Source organism: Aotus nancymaae, unplaced genomic scaffold (assembly GCF_030222135.1).
Source record: "Aotus nancymaae isolate 86718 unplaced genomic scaffold, 86718_ANA_hifiasm-v0.15.2.pri h1tg000008l, whole genome shotgun sequence".
Taxonomy (NCBI): Eukaryota; Metazoa; Chordata; class Mammalia; order Primates; family Aotidae; genus Aotus; species Aotus nancymaae.
Window position 1 is genome coordinate 6,657,939 of NW_026988419.1, and position 16,982 is coordinate 6,674,920.

Consider the following 16,982-nt stretch of genomic DNA (forward strand, 5'->3'; position numbering starts at 1 on the left):
ATAATGTACCCCATAACCAGAAGGCACACACTGTTGCCACAATGAATGTCAGTTGCTGTCCTGACAAGCGGGCTTCTTGTTCTGCAGTAAGAACGCAGCATCTATTTTCAGGAGACTGAGTTTCAGCTGATGCCAGAGCAATGGAAAAGACACAGATAAAGGACTGCAACTCAGATGTGTACCAGGTAGCACTTATGCTGCCTGAGTGTCCCACAAGGCACTGGAAGTTACCTGAGCTGCTTTGTTTCTCAGGGACTTTAAGCTGGCAGGGACCTCAGGTTACAGACTCTCCATTCCCAGAATAACTACCCGGCCTGAGGCCCCCACTGTCTTAACACAAACCTTTGCCTGAATCTATGCCACATACCACTAAAACAGGCCCATTCCAGTCCAATCTTTGCAGGTGTCACTGTGAACCATCTAGCTTCCTTTTTTTTTTTTTTTTTTTTTTTTGAGACAGTCTCACTCTGTCACCCAGGCTAGAGTACAGTGGTACCATCTCAGCTCACTGCAACCTCTGCCTGCTGAGTTCAAGTGATTCTTATCCTCAGCCTCCAGAGTAGCTGGGATTACAGACACAAGCCACCAAGCCCAGCAAATTTTTGTATTTTTAGTAGAAATGGGGTTTTGCCATGTTGCCTAAGCTAGTCTTGAACTCCTGGCCTCCAGTGATCCGCCTGCCTTGGCCTCCCAAAGTGCTGGGATTACAGGCATGCACCATGGCGCCCAGCCAAGCATCCAATCCTTTATAAGCAGTACAAAGTTTTAAAGCCCATTTTAACCACTCAATGTGTGGATCTTACTTGGATCCTCATTCAAACAGACCATTAAGAAAAAAAAGAAAAGATATTTATGAACAACAGAAAACTTTAATGACCAGATGACTAGATTATTAATTGTTATAGGGACAAAAATAGCACTGTTGCTACATATATTTTCAAGTCCTTGACGTTCACGGATAACATGAGAGTTGAGTTTACAGATGAAATTTTATATCTCGCATCTGCTTTAAAATAATAAGACAGCCACGGGTTGACAGAAGTTTCTTATACTATGTACTTGTGTAAATGCATGAATACCTCCACAATAAAGTCCTTAAAAAAGAAACAAAAATGTCTAATGATTTATATATTTTTAATTAGAGTCAAATAAGATTTTTTAGAAGATAACACACAATGGCAAGGAAAAAAATAAGCTGAGAGATTATAGGAAGCTAGAATGGTAAGGCAAATAGCTAGAAGGAAATAAACACTGTAACATTGAATATGTAGTGTAACAAAAAATTAAATGAACTCTCCAGTAGTCACAAACTGACAACATAACAACATCTAGCTTATTCTATAATGCTCTGGGTTTTCTGTCATCATTCAAAAAGACCCACATGTTATGATATGTACAAAACAAAGGCATTTCTACATTTTTCTTAATTAGTATATTTCTCTGAAAGCCAACAGTTAATATCAAAGAATATACTCTAAATATTTTCAACATTACTAAGTTACTACTGACTAGATTCAGCTAATATTTATAAGAGTTACAGCTCATGCCTTTCTCTCAAAATGCTTAAAAGCCCAGACGTGCATAAATATGCAGACACTAAATAAATATCCTTTAAATAATACAATAGTGTGCTTTAGTATTTTAATTAGATTGTTTTAAACCTTAAATATCCCTCTAGGAAGCTATTCCCTCAAATAATTAATTTTGTAGCTTAAAATGTTTTTCAGTGTATTATCAGTGAATGTTTTCATTTATTAATTCAGTCAATATGATGGGATACTGACTGAAATTCTACAAAAATTTATCTCCACCCTAAATTCAGCTTGCAATATAAATCCTTTTATGGATTATGTTCCTATTTGATATTTATTTTCTGAGTTTAGGAATCAACTGGAAAAGTACCTTTGCATGTAAAAGCATGATCTTGACAGGTTACTAAACCTGGTGAAAAATTTTTTTTAATTTTAAAAACAAAAAGAAAACTATGATCTTACATCTACATAATACATCAATTTTCAAAATGTTTTCACATATACTACCTTCAAATCAACCTCACGAAATAGGCAACACAGATATTTCCCACAGATTACAAAGGAAAATGAAGCTCAGGGAAAAGTGGTTTGCCCAAGGTAATAAGGTTCATATATTAGTGGTAATCAAACTAAACCATGGATTTTTTTGAGTCCTAGTAAATTAGTCAGGCATGGTGGTGCATGCCTGTAATCCCAGCTACTTGTGAGGCTGAGGCAGGAGAATTTCTTGAACCCGGGAGGCAAAGGTTGCAATGAGACCAGATTGCACCACTGCACTCCAGCCTAGGTGACAGAGTGAGACTCCGTCTCCACAAAAAAAAAAAAAAAAAGAAACTCACTTGGGTATATATGCTTGTGCATTTTCACTGCTTTAGGTATAATTAAAAAGTATGCAAGATTATGCCACAGAAATGTCTATAATGTCTTGAAGGCAGTAAAACCGATACAGAAGAAACTAAGAGCAGTAACAAAAAAAATTTTTTTGTAAATCTTATAGTGAATGCTATTTTTAAAAACAGTTTAAAATACATATGGAGATGTTAGTATCTATGAGAGATAAAAACTCCCCAAAGACTGATAGGGTTAGAAGAGAAGAATCAAGCAAAAATAAAAGCCAGCATCAGTAAAATGGCAAGAAAACTAGAACACAGAGAGCATGTATGGAAAAGACAACAAAGACCATTGTAGTTAAAGTATTTCTGCTGGCAATAATATTAAGAAAAGATTAGCTAAGTTAAGATGCCAGATCATAAAAGGATTTATATTGCAAGCTGAAAAACAAGAGTTCTATACATCTTCAATCAACAGGTCTTCAATCTACAGACCAAACTGGGTCAGTGGCCTGTTTTTATACTGCCTTAATCTAAAAGTGGTTTTTACACTAAAGAATTGGGGGCGGGGGAGAGGCGGCAGTGGATTTCAAACAAGAATATGCAACAGAGAATGCAGGTGGCCCACAAAGCCTACAATATTTACTATCGGGCCATTAGAAACAGTTTGCCAACCCCTGCAATGAGTAACATAATAATTGTAAATTCTGAATTAATGAGTATGTAACTTAACTTTCCCATTCTACAATGACAATCTGTTGTTACTAAAATAATAGTATTTTCATTATTAAAATCAAAGTTAAAACGCTCCAAGAGTTTAAATACATAATCCAAATAGTAATGTAAATGATATGACAGTATGCTATGAAAACCAAAAAAACCCCTAATGAAACCATACAAACCAGGAATGAAAATAAAAATTGATAATTCTTCTTATGACTTATACCACTTCAGATTCAGATTCAATGAATAAATATTATCTGACAAGAAATACACTGGGAATCTTCCCAAGTTGGCCTAGTTCAAAAAACCCTAGGATTTCTACACATAGGTATTATAGTTACTAATAATATAAACTCAGGCTCAGAAGCCTCTTGCCCAAGGTTCACAACCTGCATAGTCCAAATCTGAGCTGTCAGCACAAGACCTCTGTACTTTTATTGTGTCTCCTTCCCTACAAGACTGCAAGGGGAGGGCAGAAGTCATCTCTGTTTTTGTATCCCTAGGACCTAGGGACAGTTCCTGGCACACAGCAGGTAATTTATTAATAAATCTCTGCTTCAAGAATGAATCAGTCATGAATGTTAACAGGAGAAAAGTGTGCTATTTCATGGGTTTATTTTCAAAGCAATCATTTTGGTTTGTTTTTAATCCAGTATAAAGATAATCAAATACTGGTATGCAATGCCTGAGTTTACTCCTAACACACAGACTATGCCTGTGGAGCATCAACAGTAATGCTTTTTGTTTTTTTTTTTTGAGACAGAGTCTCACTCTGTTGCCCAGGTTGGAGTGCAGTGGCACAATCTCACTATAATATCTACCTCTCAGGTTCAAGCAATTCTCCCACCTCAGCCACCAGAGTAGCTGGGATTACAGGTACACATCACCGCGCCTGGCTAATTTTTTAATATATATATTTTTAGTAGAGACAGAGTTTCCCCATGTTGGCCAGGCTGGTCTCGAACGCCTGGCCTCAACTGATCCATTCGCCTCAGCCTCCCAAAATGCTGGGATTACCAGCATGAGCCACCATGCTTGGCCAGTAGTAATGCTTTTCCTCTTAGTCTTAAAACAACTAGGAAGGTTAACTTGATACTATAAAACATAAACAATATATTTCAAAATAAAATTATTTCTACATTTTTTTTTCTTTTTCTTTTCTTTTTTTTTTTGGGGATGGAGTCTCACTCTGTCTGGAGTGCAGTGGAGTAATCTTGGCTCACTGCCACCTCTGCCTCCCAGGTTCAAGCAATTCTCCTGCCTCAGCCTCCCAAGTAGCTGGGACTACAGGTGTCCACCACCACGCCCAGATAATTCTTTGCATTATTAGTAGAGATGGGGTTTCACCATATTGGCCACCCACCTTGGCCTCCCAAAGTGCTGGGATTACAGGCGTGAGCCACCGCACCTGGCCCTGCATTTTCTTTCTATTGAATTATCTATCTATAGCAGTGTTCACCAGCCTACCTTCCATTAAGTTTATAATGAGAAGTTAACCCAACTTCCATTAACTAGAAAACCATGATTTGCCCATGACATTACAAAAAAGGACATACAGAAGATCACTATGGAATTTTTTTTTTTTTCGAAACAGTATCTCACTTTGTCATCTGGGCTGGCGTACAGTTGCATGATCATGGCTCACTGCAGCCTTAAACTCCAGGGCTCAAGCGATGCTCCCACCTCAGCCTCCTGAGTTAACTGGGACTATAGATGTGTACCACTATGCCTGGCTAATCTTTAAATTTTTCTACAGACGGGATCTCACTTTCTTGCCTAGGTTGGTCTCCAAGTACTGGCCTCATGGAATCATCCTGCCTCTGCCTCCCAAAGTACTGGGATTACAGGGGAGCCACAGCGCCAAGATCACTACAGATTTGTTTTAAAAATAACTGTATCATACAAAAGAAAGCATTACAAAATAAATACGTGGAAATTTTTTATAAACTATTTTGGTTTTGAAAAAATGACAAAAATTACTTCACCAACTAAATACAAAGTGCTCCAATGCAAAATATTTTACTAGCATCTGGCGTATTATGTTCTATAACTTAATAATGTACATATCTGCTTCACCAAACACACTGTAGAAGTCTATAAACACTAAAGCAATAGTCAAGAAATTTGTAAACCAACTTGTGTCATTACTTTCTGTAGAAAGTAATGATATACTCTGTAAAAAGTATGGTCTCTATGCATAATTAGTATTGCCATCAGTTGTGTGATTGTATCCATGCCATTTGCTCTGTAACTTGGTAGCCCACCCCACTCTGATTCCGGGCTTGGAGCATGACTTTTTTTTGGCAATAGGATGTTGAACTATGATCCAAGTATGTAAGACAAAATTAAATTATATATGCAGATGATCGTACACAGATGTTTCCCATATATAAATGTCTAGAGGAATATTCATAGCATATGGTATGGAGGTTAATTCTGTCCAAAACATTATAAGTCACTCATCACTCATGGCGCTTGCCTGCTTAAGCCAGCAACATCCTCCAATAGTGACAACAACCAAACATGCCCCCATGCATACTATAACTCCCTGGTGGGGGTCAAAGATCCAAGGCTGCTGCCAAAGCCAATACACTTTCTGATCTTTTAGTTTTGGAAATACCCTTCTTCAGGCATGAACCCATTCATGCACAAGATGTATGGTAGTGCCTTTTTAATTCAAAACTTATGTGACTGAATATGGTCCTTTCCAAACTACTGAAAGGTGACGAGAGAAACATGGCAACTTATTTTGAAATATAAACTTAAGTTCTGGTACTATTCCCTACACATGTGATACTTATGATTTAAAGGTTTTAAAAAGATAAGCTGATAATAAAACACTTGTACTTGAAATCCACAAAGATTTGGTTATAAAGCTGCAGCAACTATCTCACACTTCATATCTTCATCCTCTAAACACCTCTCAAAATTTTAAAAACAAAGATACTGTTAATACTATAAAGAACCAAATATACCTGTCCAATTATTTTGGTTCTAAGATGTCCTTTGGTACACTATGAGAAGGTATGTTTGTCTTTCTTAACAAGCATTTACAAGGTTAGTATATTTTCTAGCAATCTATTGAAAGTTTCCCTTTTTCTTTTTGTATTGTTTGCTCCATCTTCAGTGACTTTCTCTATCAGCTTAGGTCCTAGTTACCCTCAAAAACCAGCAAATGTGTTACCTCTTCTGTGGGGTCTTCCCAATCCTCTCCTTCCCACTAAAAGACTAAGTCCCTTCTCCATACTACTTCTGATACTTCTTATTCTTATCATTATTTATCTAACACCATGCTGCAATTATGTTACTGATCTGTCACTCCAACTGTGAGCCCTCTGTCCACTAAGCCAATGTTACATATCTATAACCACATCCATAATGCCCAGCACAGTAACAGTGATTGTCATGGTAAGTGCTTTGAGTGGTCTATCAACCTGCATACCTCTTTGTAGGACTTAAGATTCATGAATGCATTTCATATATTTTGCTTCTACTTTCTGATACAGTGAGTTCCCTGAAATCAACTATTTATTTTATATATTCTAAATTTACCTTAATGCTACAGCCTTAAAAAATACTCCCTTTAAAATCCGGCCATACATGACAATAAAGATGAATCTTGAGGACATTACACTAAGTGAAATATGCCAATCACAGAATGACAAATATTGTTTAATTCCATTTATATGTGGTATCTAAAATAGTCAAATCCATAGAAGCAGAGAGTAGAATCAGGGGCACCAGGGGCAGAGGATAAAATGAGGAGCTGTAATTCAAATGATATAAAATTTCAGTTATACAAGATGATTAATTTCTAGCGATCTGCTATACAACACTGTCTCTATAGTTAAGCATACAATATTGCACAGGTAAAAATTTGTTAAGACGGTAGATCAATGTTCCTACCACAATTAAAAATATATACTCCTTCAATCTTGGTATTTTTTCGACCAGTTTCCATCTAACCTTATGTCACATGTTATTATATTTTGACTTCTTCAATGGACTGCTGTTATCATAGTTTTGTTACTCTGGTTTTACCTATTGTCATATTTTAAATCTAAAAATAGAATAATATTCTTTATTTCTGATTCCATTCTAATTTCCAAAATTTTGCACACTAAGCCAATATTCTAAGAAAGTAACTTCAAGTGTGCAGTGTTAAGTTAATCCTACTTGTAAACTTTATACAAATAGTTAAAATTGTATTTTAATCAATATATATATTGTTCTATGCTTACTGTCATTAAAAACCTCCTACCCTTTCATCCAGCTTTACACATTCTTATAATGTATTCACATTAGTCTGGAATCTGAATACTGAAAATAATTTGTCATTTGCAAAATTTGGAGACTTCAAAATATGCTCTCTTCTTTAAATCATGTATTTAAAAATATTTCATAGCTGTGAATTTATATTTCCTCACTATTTTAGAACCAAAAGCACATGGACATTGCAAGTAGGCAAACGGTTTTAAGATATGACTTTCTAAGTATTAGGAAGAAAGGCAAAGTGTAAAACACTTGCACATAATTTCTAAGGGTCAAAGAGAAGATTAATACTTATAAAATCGTAATATTTAACTTATTTTATGTTTATTAAGGATATCAAAGATGCAACTGGAAGAGTACCACTAAAGTACTACTTATTCCTTTCTAGAAAATAAGACTTTTCTGTGAAATAATAATAGCTATTATTAATCAACTTGGGTTGACTGGCTCATCCTTACCCCAGGATTATAAAAAATGCCTACTTTCTTTGTTAATTTTATTAATTTAAAAAATATTAGAAAAAGTTTTAAAACTTTTACTAATAGCAAAACATATACCTAAAAGCAAACAAGCAAACAGAATGGAATTACTGGAAGCCCATTAAAGGCAAGAAGAAAAAAAGCTTCCAACCAAATCTTTATATCACCTGGCTCCCCATGACACTTGGCTGCCACAGAGAACTACTAACCGCTTCCCTACTGAATACCTGCTAAACATTACACATCACATATATATCCAAAGATAAAAATTTACAAAAAATAAAGGAGAGGACTTCAAGTGAAAGCTGAACATACAACAACAGCCTAACAAGTTTAATATAAAATCGCAAAATAAATTATCTTCCTTTTTGACTTTTAAAGCGAAGACTAACAGTAATTGTAGTAATGACGTACTCTGAAATGCCTTTTATATTCAAGACTGATGAATTTGAAATACATTTCACCTCAGATTTAAAGTGTTTATGTAGTAGAGATTAATTCCAAATATATTTTTAAATGAGTATATTCTAAAATATCTAAATATAGAATACAAAAATAACTTTTTTAAGGCCATGAAATTCAACATTTTAAACAACTCATTAATCTTATTAAAACGACTGCCAACAAAAAAGTTGAAAATTGAAAAAAAAAAAACAAAAAAAAAACACACACTTACTTCATTTCCATGTTTTTGTAAGAACTCAATTTCCTGTTGTGTGAATGTTGTCATGGAGATAGATTTCACCCTGTGTGGTGGATTTAATCCTCGCCTAAAAGATAAAATATTTTATAAAATTTACTAGTACATACATTTTTTTAAATGACACATATAGTGATTCAAACATTTTAACCGACACACAAACTTGAAACAGTGTTTTCATTCCGTAAACTCCAAGTATTTTTAAATTATTTTAAACTATTAAGCTTCATAATAGATGTTAAAGTAAGTTTGGTTATACTCATTAAATAGTAGACTTAACAATAAATTCAATTAACTACCTAGTTAAAATAACTGTGACACACAAGCTTCTAGGAGATGCAAAGAGAGCTTTAGTGTGTTTCTGATGATAGGAAAAGACTATACATGTGAAGAGCTCCACAGTAAAGAATTGTAATTCTTTAAATATTTCATATTTCCTAAGAAACCAACAATGATATATTAAGACTGAAGCTATACAAATATCCTTATCAGACAGCTGTTACCTTTAAGTAAGTTTAAGACTAATTTAGAAAACAATATGAAAAGTAATGTAACAAAATGAGACAACCAATGGGTAAAGTCCTATCGTGCCATCAATTCAAGTAAGAATTTATAATAAAGAACATTTTTAGTTACCTCAGAAGGCAGTGAGTGTACAAGAGGAAATCGCAGGGACATGGGAAAGAGATATAAAAACCGCTGAATGCATGATTAAATGATTTTTAAGGTCCTTTACAACCCTGAGTCCTTTTCTGTATGGATGGCCTTAAAAAGACTTAATCTTGATGTTTGAACACACATGAAAAACTGAGTGGAAATGCACTCAAAGAGAGTTAATAACTATTTACATGTTGTCCAACTATCTTGTGAGCAGGTCCACCTGCAAGAATAATGGCCAAATAATTTATGCAAAGTAACAAGTAACCTATGCAATGCTCCATAAAACTACTTTGGGGTCATGGCCTCTGACAAAGGTCTCATTTGAAATCTGGGTCTTACAGAAATTACTGTAGCAATATTTTTTAAAAATCTGTCAATCAATTTGTAATCACTCTTGCTAACTAAATAAGAGATTTAACAATGATGTAAAATATAAAATAGTGAATGTACCAAAAGTCTTTAAAAAATATTCTGAGAACATTTTGAATAATTAAATATGGTGCATAACATTCTAGAAATATATGCTATTTTGGTGGCAGACACTGTGTGGCTCATGTCTGTAACCCCAGCACTGTGAGAGGCCACGGTGAGCAGATCACTCAAAAGACCAGCCTGGCCAACATGGCAAAACCCCATCTCTATTAAAAATACAAAAATAAGCTGGGCGTGGTGGCATGCACCTGTAATCTCAGGTACTCAGGAGGCTGAGGCACAAAAATTGCTTGAACCCAGGAGGCAGAGGTTGCAGCAAGCCAAGATCGCGCCACTGACCTCCAGCCTGGACGACAGAGCAAGAATCTGTCTCAGAAGAAAAAAAAAGTTGTCAAAAAATTTTGTCAAAACACTAAGTAGAAGCTCCTCAATTCACTGCTTCTTTTTCTCCCTCCCCCTTGTCATAGATAAATGTCATCTTTCAGATCATGATTTTAATTAAGACAAATTACACTTCATTTGTTTCATATTTCGAAGCAGGGAAAAGTTAACTTGGGTTTGACTGTTGTTTTACTTTGCTTAAATTTTATAGTGATTTTTTTTCCTTCTGTTGTCATAAAATAGGGAAATAAAGATTGAACAAGAAGAAGTAAGTTAATGAAATTTTATTCTGGTAAAACTCTCAAACTTGGCCAGGCACGGTGGCTCATGTCTGCAAACCCAACACTTTGGGAAGCCGTGATGGGCGGATCACTTGAGGTCAGGAGTTCGAACAAATTAAAGCTCTACAGATTAGTTCCAAATTTCCAAAAGTGGCCAGGTGCGGTGGCTCATGCCTGTAATCCCAGTACTTTGGGAGGCCAATGTAGGAAAACTTGAGGTCAGAAGTTTGAGACTAGCCTGGCCAAGGTGGTGAAACCCTGTCTCTACTAAAAACTACAAAAATTATCTGGGCGTGGTGGCACACACCTGTAGTCCCAGCTACTTGGGAAGCTGAAGTAGGAGAATCGCTTGAACCCAGGAGGCAGAGGTTGCAGTGAGCAGAGATTGCACCACTGCACTCCAGCCTGCGCAATAGAGTGAGACTCCGTATCAAATAAATAAATAAATAAATTTCCAAAGTGAAACTTAAGAAAAGTCATTATCGCTCACTTAGGGCGCGACACTGTTTCCAACTCATCAGTATTATGAGAACAACATTTAATCCACTACTTTCAGGGAGGGTTTAATCATTTGATAAAATACTTATATTCTACTTTGTTCCAAAACAATTTAAAAAGTAATTAACATATTATTGTTCTCTCAAACGCCTTTACTACTTCCCTCTCACTTTGCAACTTTGTCTCTCCTTATTCTGTGACATCTCCTCCTTGATCCAGACAAGGCTTTACCTTTCCACTTTCTGGTAATATCTCCTTTTTAAAAATGGAAAAGGCAAAAGAATAACTTTCTGATGAAGAAATATGAAACACTATTAAAAGGATTATGTTTTAGAAATTTTGGAGCAAACAACTATACCTGTATACTTCTCAAACTGTTCAGTGAGGAAACAGCAATTCATAAAGCTAACCCTGACTCTTTTTAGTTACATCACACATATGTAATCTCACAAATGCAGTGCAGTGTGTAAATATATCCCAGGCCCTACCATATCACAGGGTCTATTAATGCACAAAGAAGGTATTCATATTACCTAAATAAGTGAACAACATTTTGAACTTATGAAACAAGTACAACCAGAATGTACTCATAACCAAATGAGGAAAGGACATTTTTTCCCAAGTGAAATCTGTTACAGGATTTGTTACTCATTACAGGATTTATTTAAATGAGCTCTCTCTCGGTACATTCAAAATAAGATTCAATTTACAAAATGACAATTTTACAAGGCTACATTTATTACATAAATTGAGTAACCACAAGGAAATTTTATGTGTGTTCATGTTGCTTTCTCTGATTGTTCTTTTATTTTCCATTTATCCAGGGAGATTAACTATATTCTCAATCCAAGGCTATACAAAGATTTTTCATTTTTTAGTCTTCCAAAGCTTTGTACATGGATTTTACATGCTTATAAGAGTCTGAGAAAAAGCTGAAGACTGACTGATTCCATGAATGTCTTAAGTAGCATTCAGAGTGATGAGATGCAAAGAAAATGAGTAGTCTTGCCCCCCCACCCCTCCTCACCAAAAAAATGAGTAGTCTCAAACACTGATAGTGGGATAAACTCACCATTTTTTATTAAGAACCTCATTACTGTCATTTGACCCAGCTATGCCACTTTTGGGAATCAATTCTAAACAAAGAATTCTATATATAGCTGACCACCTATGTACAAGACATTCACCAAACATTATTCACAATAGGAAAATATCAGAAACACCAAAAAGGAAGTGATTAAATAAATTACAATTTTTAAAAGTATGACATTATGCACAATTACACTTGTGCTTTAATTTTTTCAGATAAAAATTATATAATATTCTCAGACCATTTTTTTAAATTTGAAAAAAAAATCCAAATACTCCAAAATGTTAATAGTTCTTGCATATAAGTAATGAAATCAAATAAACATGTTTACCAACAATAACATTTAAATGAGGTGGGTGCGGTGACTCACACCTGTAATCCTAGCACTTCGGGAAGCCAAGGAGGGTAGATCACCTATGGTCAGGAGTTTGAGACCAGCCTGGCCAACATGGTGAAACTCCATCTCTACTAAAAATACAAAAATCAGTCAGGTACGGTGACAAATGCCTGTCATCTCAGCTACTCAGGAGGCAGGAGAATCATGTGAACCTAGGAGGCAGAGGATGCAGTGAGCTGATATTGCACAACTGCACTCCAGCCTGGGCCACAGAGCAAAATTCTGTCTCAAAAAAACAACAAAAAAAAAACAAACAAAAAAAAACCACTTAAATGAGACTACTTTGTATTTTTAAAGACCCCATATTAATATAACATTAAAATGTTGATTAAATCTGGAATGTTATCAATAGTACAATTTCAACTGTGACCTTAAAAGAAGATGGAATTCTACCAGTAAAAGGGAAAATCAAAACAAAACCAAAAAATTTTGTCAATGTTTTAATAAAATTAAACATTATCTGCCATACAACCTAGCCCTAGATATTCACTCGAGTGAAATGAAAACTTATGTTCAGCCAAAAACCTGTGCATAAACATTTACAGCATTTCTATTCATATATATCTCAAGAACTAGAAACTCCTCAAATGGGCAGTGGAAAAACAAACAAGCAATGGAATACTACTCAGCAATACGGAGAAAAAACTATTAAAATAAATGACAACTACCTTGGATTAATCTTAAGATAATACGTTGAGTGAAAAAAGGCAATCTAGAAAAGTTTTAAGTCCATTTACACAACGTTCTTGGAAAGACAAAACCGGTAGTGTTGGAAGGACAGATCAGTAATTGCCAGGAGGTGAGAAAAAACAAGGCCTAAGAGTTTTTTGGAGTGATGGAAAACTTGCATGTCCTAATTTTAGTGGTGGCTACATGAATCTACACGTATGTTAAGATTTACAGAACCGTATACCAAAAAATTACAATGCATGTTCACTTAAGAAATAAAAAACTAAGCCAGGCACGGTGGCTCACACCTGTAATCCCAGCACTTTGGGAAGCTGAGGTGGACAGATCACCTAAAGTCAGAAGTTCGAGACCAGCCTGACCGATATGGTGAAACCCCGTCTTAAAAAAAAAAAAAGAAATAAAAAACTGTAGTCCTGATTTCATGTTTCTATAGTAACCAAAATTTTCACACTAATTAAATTTTTTATCATTAGCAGACTATCTTCACCTACGAAATTTGATCATTTAAGTGAATAAAATCCTTCATAAATCAAAACAAATATTTTTAAGATGTATTTCTGGAATCTGGTGTCACTTCCCTTTCTTGCTAAGGCTCGTCTAGCTGCAGGGTGAACTCAGTGTTTATAAAACACTTTTCTGTAATGATATTAGTCATAACTATAGGATGAAAGTGTTGGGTAAGTAAACCACATTACTTTTATAGGGCCAATACTGAAGTATCACCCATTCCAGATCCTAAAATGCACATTTTAAGTCTTCAGGTTTGTAGTAAACAAACAAACAAGAAAAAAACCTCACTTAATAACTGCAGTTTTGATATTCTGAAAATATGTTTACAAGTTAACTGGTTTCAAGAAGTTCAAAGTAACCTATTGGTGCAGCCCAGTATGTTTTTGTAGTGTAATTAAGTCATTTGCAGATCCCCAGGAGATTTAGTTTTAATGACCACCACCCAGGTATGACTATAACCAGATGGTGTGACTCATTCCATATGTCCATCAGTATGCTGCTCTTAAACTAGGCCTCAAACAATCTTGCTAATAGCCATTTGTTCAATTCACATAACAATCTGTGCTGGATGAGTAAGTAGGAAAGCTTATTTAGTTTTATTAATTGTTTTTCTCCTGCTGTGGGAGAAGCTGGTTAAAATATTTTTAATAACCTGTGGAAGTTTATGTGGTTGCTAATAATATTGGCAGAAAGTAATAAAGTTGACATTTAGATCTAGCCCATCCTGATTATTTACTAAAAATTTTACTTATAATGTTTCATAGTATAAAATAATACATTTAAAATCTAGAACAGATGGAAGATGCCTTTAGTAGGTTATCAAATCTACAAACTATTGATGCCGAGACACTGTATATGTTGGCTAGTCCAAAATATTCGTCTATCCAGAGTCCAACATTAAAAAACTGAATATATTTAGCTTTCCATATATAATAATAAGCATGATATAAATCCAATTGCTATTTTGGGTTTTTGGGAAAGCCCCAAATACTATGCCATAAGGTCCTTGTAACACTTAGAACAAGCATCTAAAAAATAATATTCAGGTTATGATTTAAACCTATTTAAGTCATTCTAGTTAAAAGTGGTAGACAAAATCTAAATGTCTTCACATCCCCAAACCCCCCATGAAATGACAGCAAAGGAATACGCAGGTATTAGCCCACAAGAGACAGAGGGTTATCATGATGCGTTTATCTCACACTGTATGCCTATATCAAAACATCTTGTGTACCTCATAAATACATACACCTACTATGTACCTAATACATACACCTACTATGTACCCACAAAAATTAAAATAAATAAAGAGACAGGGTCAGAGAACAAGAGAGGAGCCCAAAGCACACGACAGTTCTCTAATAACAAAATTTGGAAGATTAAAAAAAAAAAAGGCTGAGTGTGGTGGCTCACGCCTGTAATCCCAACACTTTGGGAGGCCAAGACAGGTGGATCCAAGAGGTCAGGAGATCGAGACCATCCTGGCCAACATGATGAAATTCTGTCCTACTAAAAATACAAAAAAAATTGCTGGGCATGGTGGTGCGTGCCTGTAGTCCCAGCTACTCCTGAGGCTGAGGCAGGAGAATGGCTTGAACCCAGGAGGCAGAGGTTGCAGTGAGCCAGAATCTCACCACTGCACTCCAGCCTGGCAACAGAGCAAGACTCTGCCTCAAAAAAAAAAAAAATTCCTGCAGTGTTATATCCTACAGCAGTGACTGACTTTATGGAGAAAGCGAAAACAGAAGCTCCTGCAAAGGTGGGAGAAGCCAAATAGAAATTGATTCCCACCACAGGGCCTATGAAGATTTACTGAAGGAACCGGATACAGGGTGGGGGCTAAAGTGGGGTCAGAAATCATTAGACATTTCAGCTTCTCAACAGTCAAAAGCAAACTCCCACCAGCCCTAGGCAGAAGTCTGAAGGAAAGTTTAAAGAGGTTATAGCACAGAGACTCCAAACTCAGATACTGCTGAAGACCATGTTAAAAACTGGAGGATTATCTAACACTGAACACAGAGAATGAGAGTCACCTCCCTCAGCTTGGCTTCCAGAACAGTGGCATCACGGGCTTTTATATTCCCCAAAAAAGAAGACTGGAGAAAATATGTCTGAACTATAAAAAGCGTGAGTTTCCAAACAGAGTCGAAAAAAAAAAAAAGCCTAAAACACTGAACAAAAGACCTACACCAAAATACTTCAATATGAGGTTCTGAACAGCAGGAATAAAAGAAGATCTTATATACTCCAAAAGAGGGAAGAAAAAAAAGTGGGTCAGAAAGAATCAGTAATAAGAACAGCATCAGACTTCTCAACAGCAACACTGAAGGTTTGAAGACAACTAAGCAATACATTAAAAGTTCCAAGGGTAAAGTATTTTCACCTTTGTGAGTATAGACAAACTAAGTTTAAAAATAAGGGCAGAATAAAACATTGTCAGCTTTGTGGCTTTGAAAAATGACCTCTCATTCACCTTTCAACAGGTGGATAATGGAAATGTGGGGGTCCTGGAAAAAGAGCGTCTAACATAGGTTACAAGTGAAGGGAATTTCCAGAATGAAGGTAGAAGAAAAGTTCCGGTATGAGAGCTGCACAGCAGACCTAGACAGCAGCACTTCTAGAGCAGATGATTACAAAAGTACCCAGAAACGGTTTATTTAAAAAAAAAAAAAGGAGTTGAAACATCTGATCATACTAAAGGAAGCACATTATAGCTCATGCCTGTAATCCCAGCTAACAGAGAGGCTGAGGCAGTAGAGTCTCTTCAACCTGGGAGATGAAGGTTGCAGTGAGCTGAGATGGTACCACTGCACTCCTACCTGGGAGACAGAGCGAGACTCCATCTCAAAAATAAAATAAAATTAAAAAAAACAGAAATGCGGAAAAAGACAAGAATTTTTGGAATCCAATAATTGTAAGGAAAATTCCTTTTTCCTTTCTAAACATAAACTGTTTCTCCATAATGTACGAACACTGGTGTTGTATCTCCCCCTAGAGTCATAAAAATAAATCTATTACCTCTCCCAATGCCTTAAATTACCCAATGACAGCGATCATGTGTACAGCTTCCCACTGTCTAATCTTTTCTTCTTTAGCTAGTAGCATTTTTGGTTCCTGCAAATGTTCCTCTAATACATAGTTTTAAACTTTTTTACCATCTTGATTACATTCCTTGGAGCATGCTCCAGTTTGTTAACATTCCTTCTACAGTAAGCAACCAGAATAAAAGTAAGGTATAATTACGACCTCCCTCCCTCTACAAAACATGTATGGTGTCAATCAAAAAGATTGCTACTTAGTCAGAAGTCTTTGAGCAAAGTATGTTCTAACTCAAACAAAAATTCATTCTCTGTATTTCAAACAATTCAAGTAAGTTTCCTGTCCCCACTGTATAGTTAGTTCATGAATTTCATTCTAATGTTCAATCAGGTGTCTTTAGCAATAGTTCCCATGTGTAAGGTTGTAAAGGATGTCAGAAGGAACATTCTACTAATATAAGTACTCAAA

The 16,982-nt window shown here is 35.6% G+C and overlaps 1 protein-coding gene across 9 annotated transcripts in view; it reads right to left on the minus strand.

Moving 5' to 3' along the window:
* AGFG1 (ArfGAP with FG repeats 1) overlaps positions 1 to 16,982 on the minus strand; it is a 71,409-nt gene that overhangs the window by 47,915 nt on the left and 6,512 nt on the right. For all 9 annotated transcript variants that reach the window (XM_021666427.2, XM_021666425.2, XM_021666422.2 and 6 more), the window contains exon 2: positions 8,513 to 8,606. In XM_021666427.2, the coding sequence (XP_021522102.1) occupies positions 8,513 to 8,606 (94 nt within the window). The remainder of the gene's footprint in view (positions 1 to 8,512; positions 8,607 to 16,982) is intronic.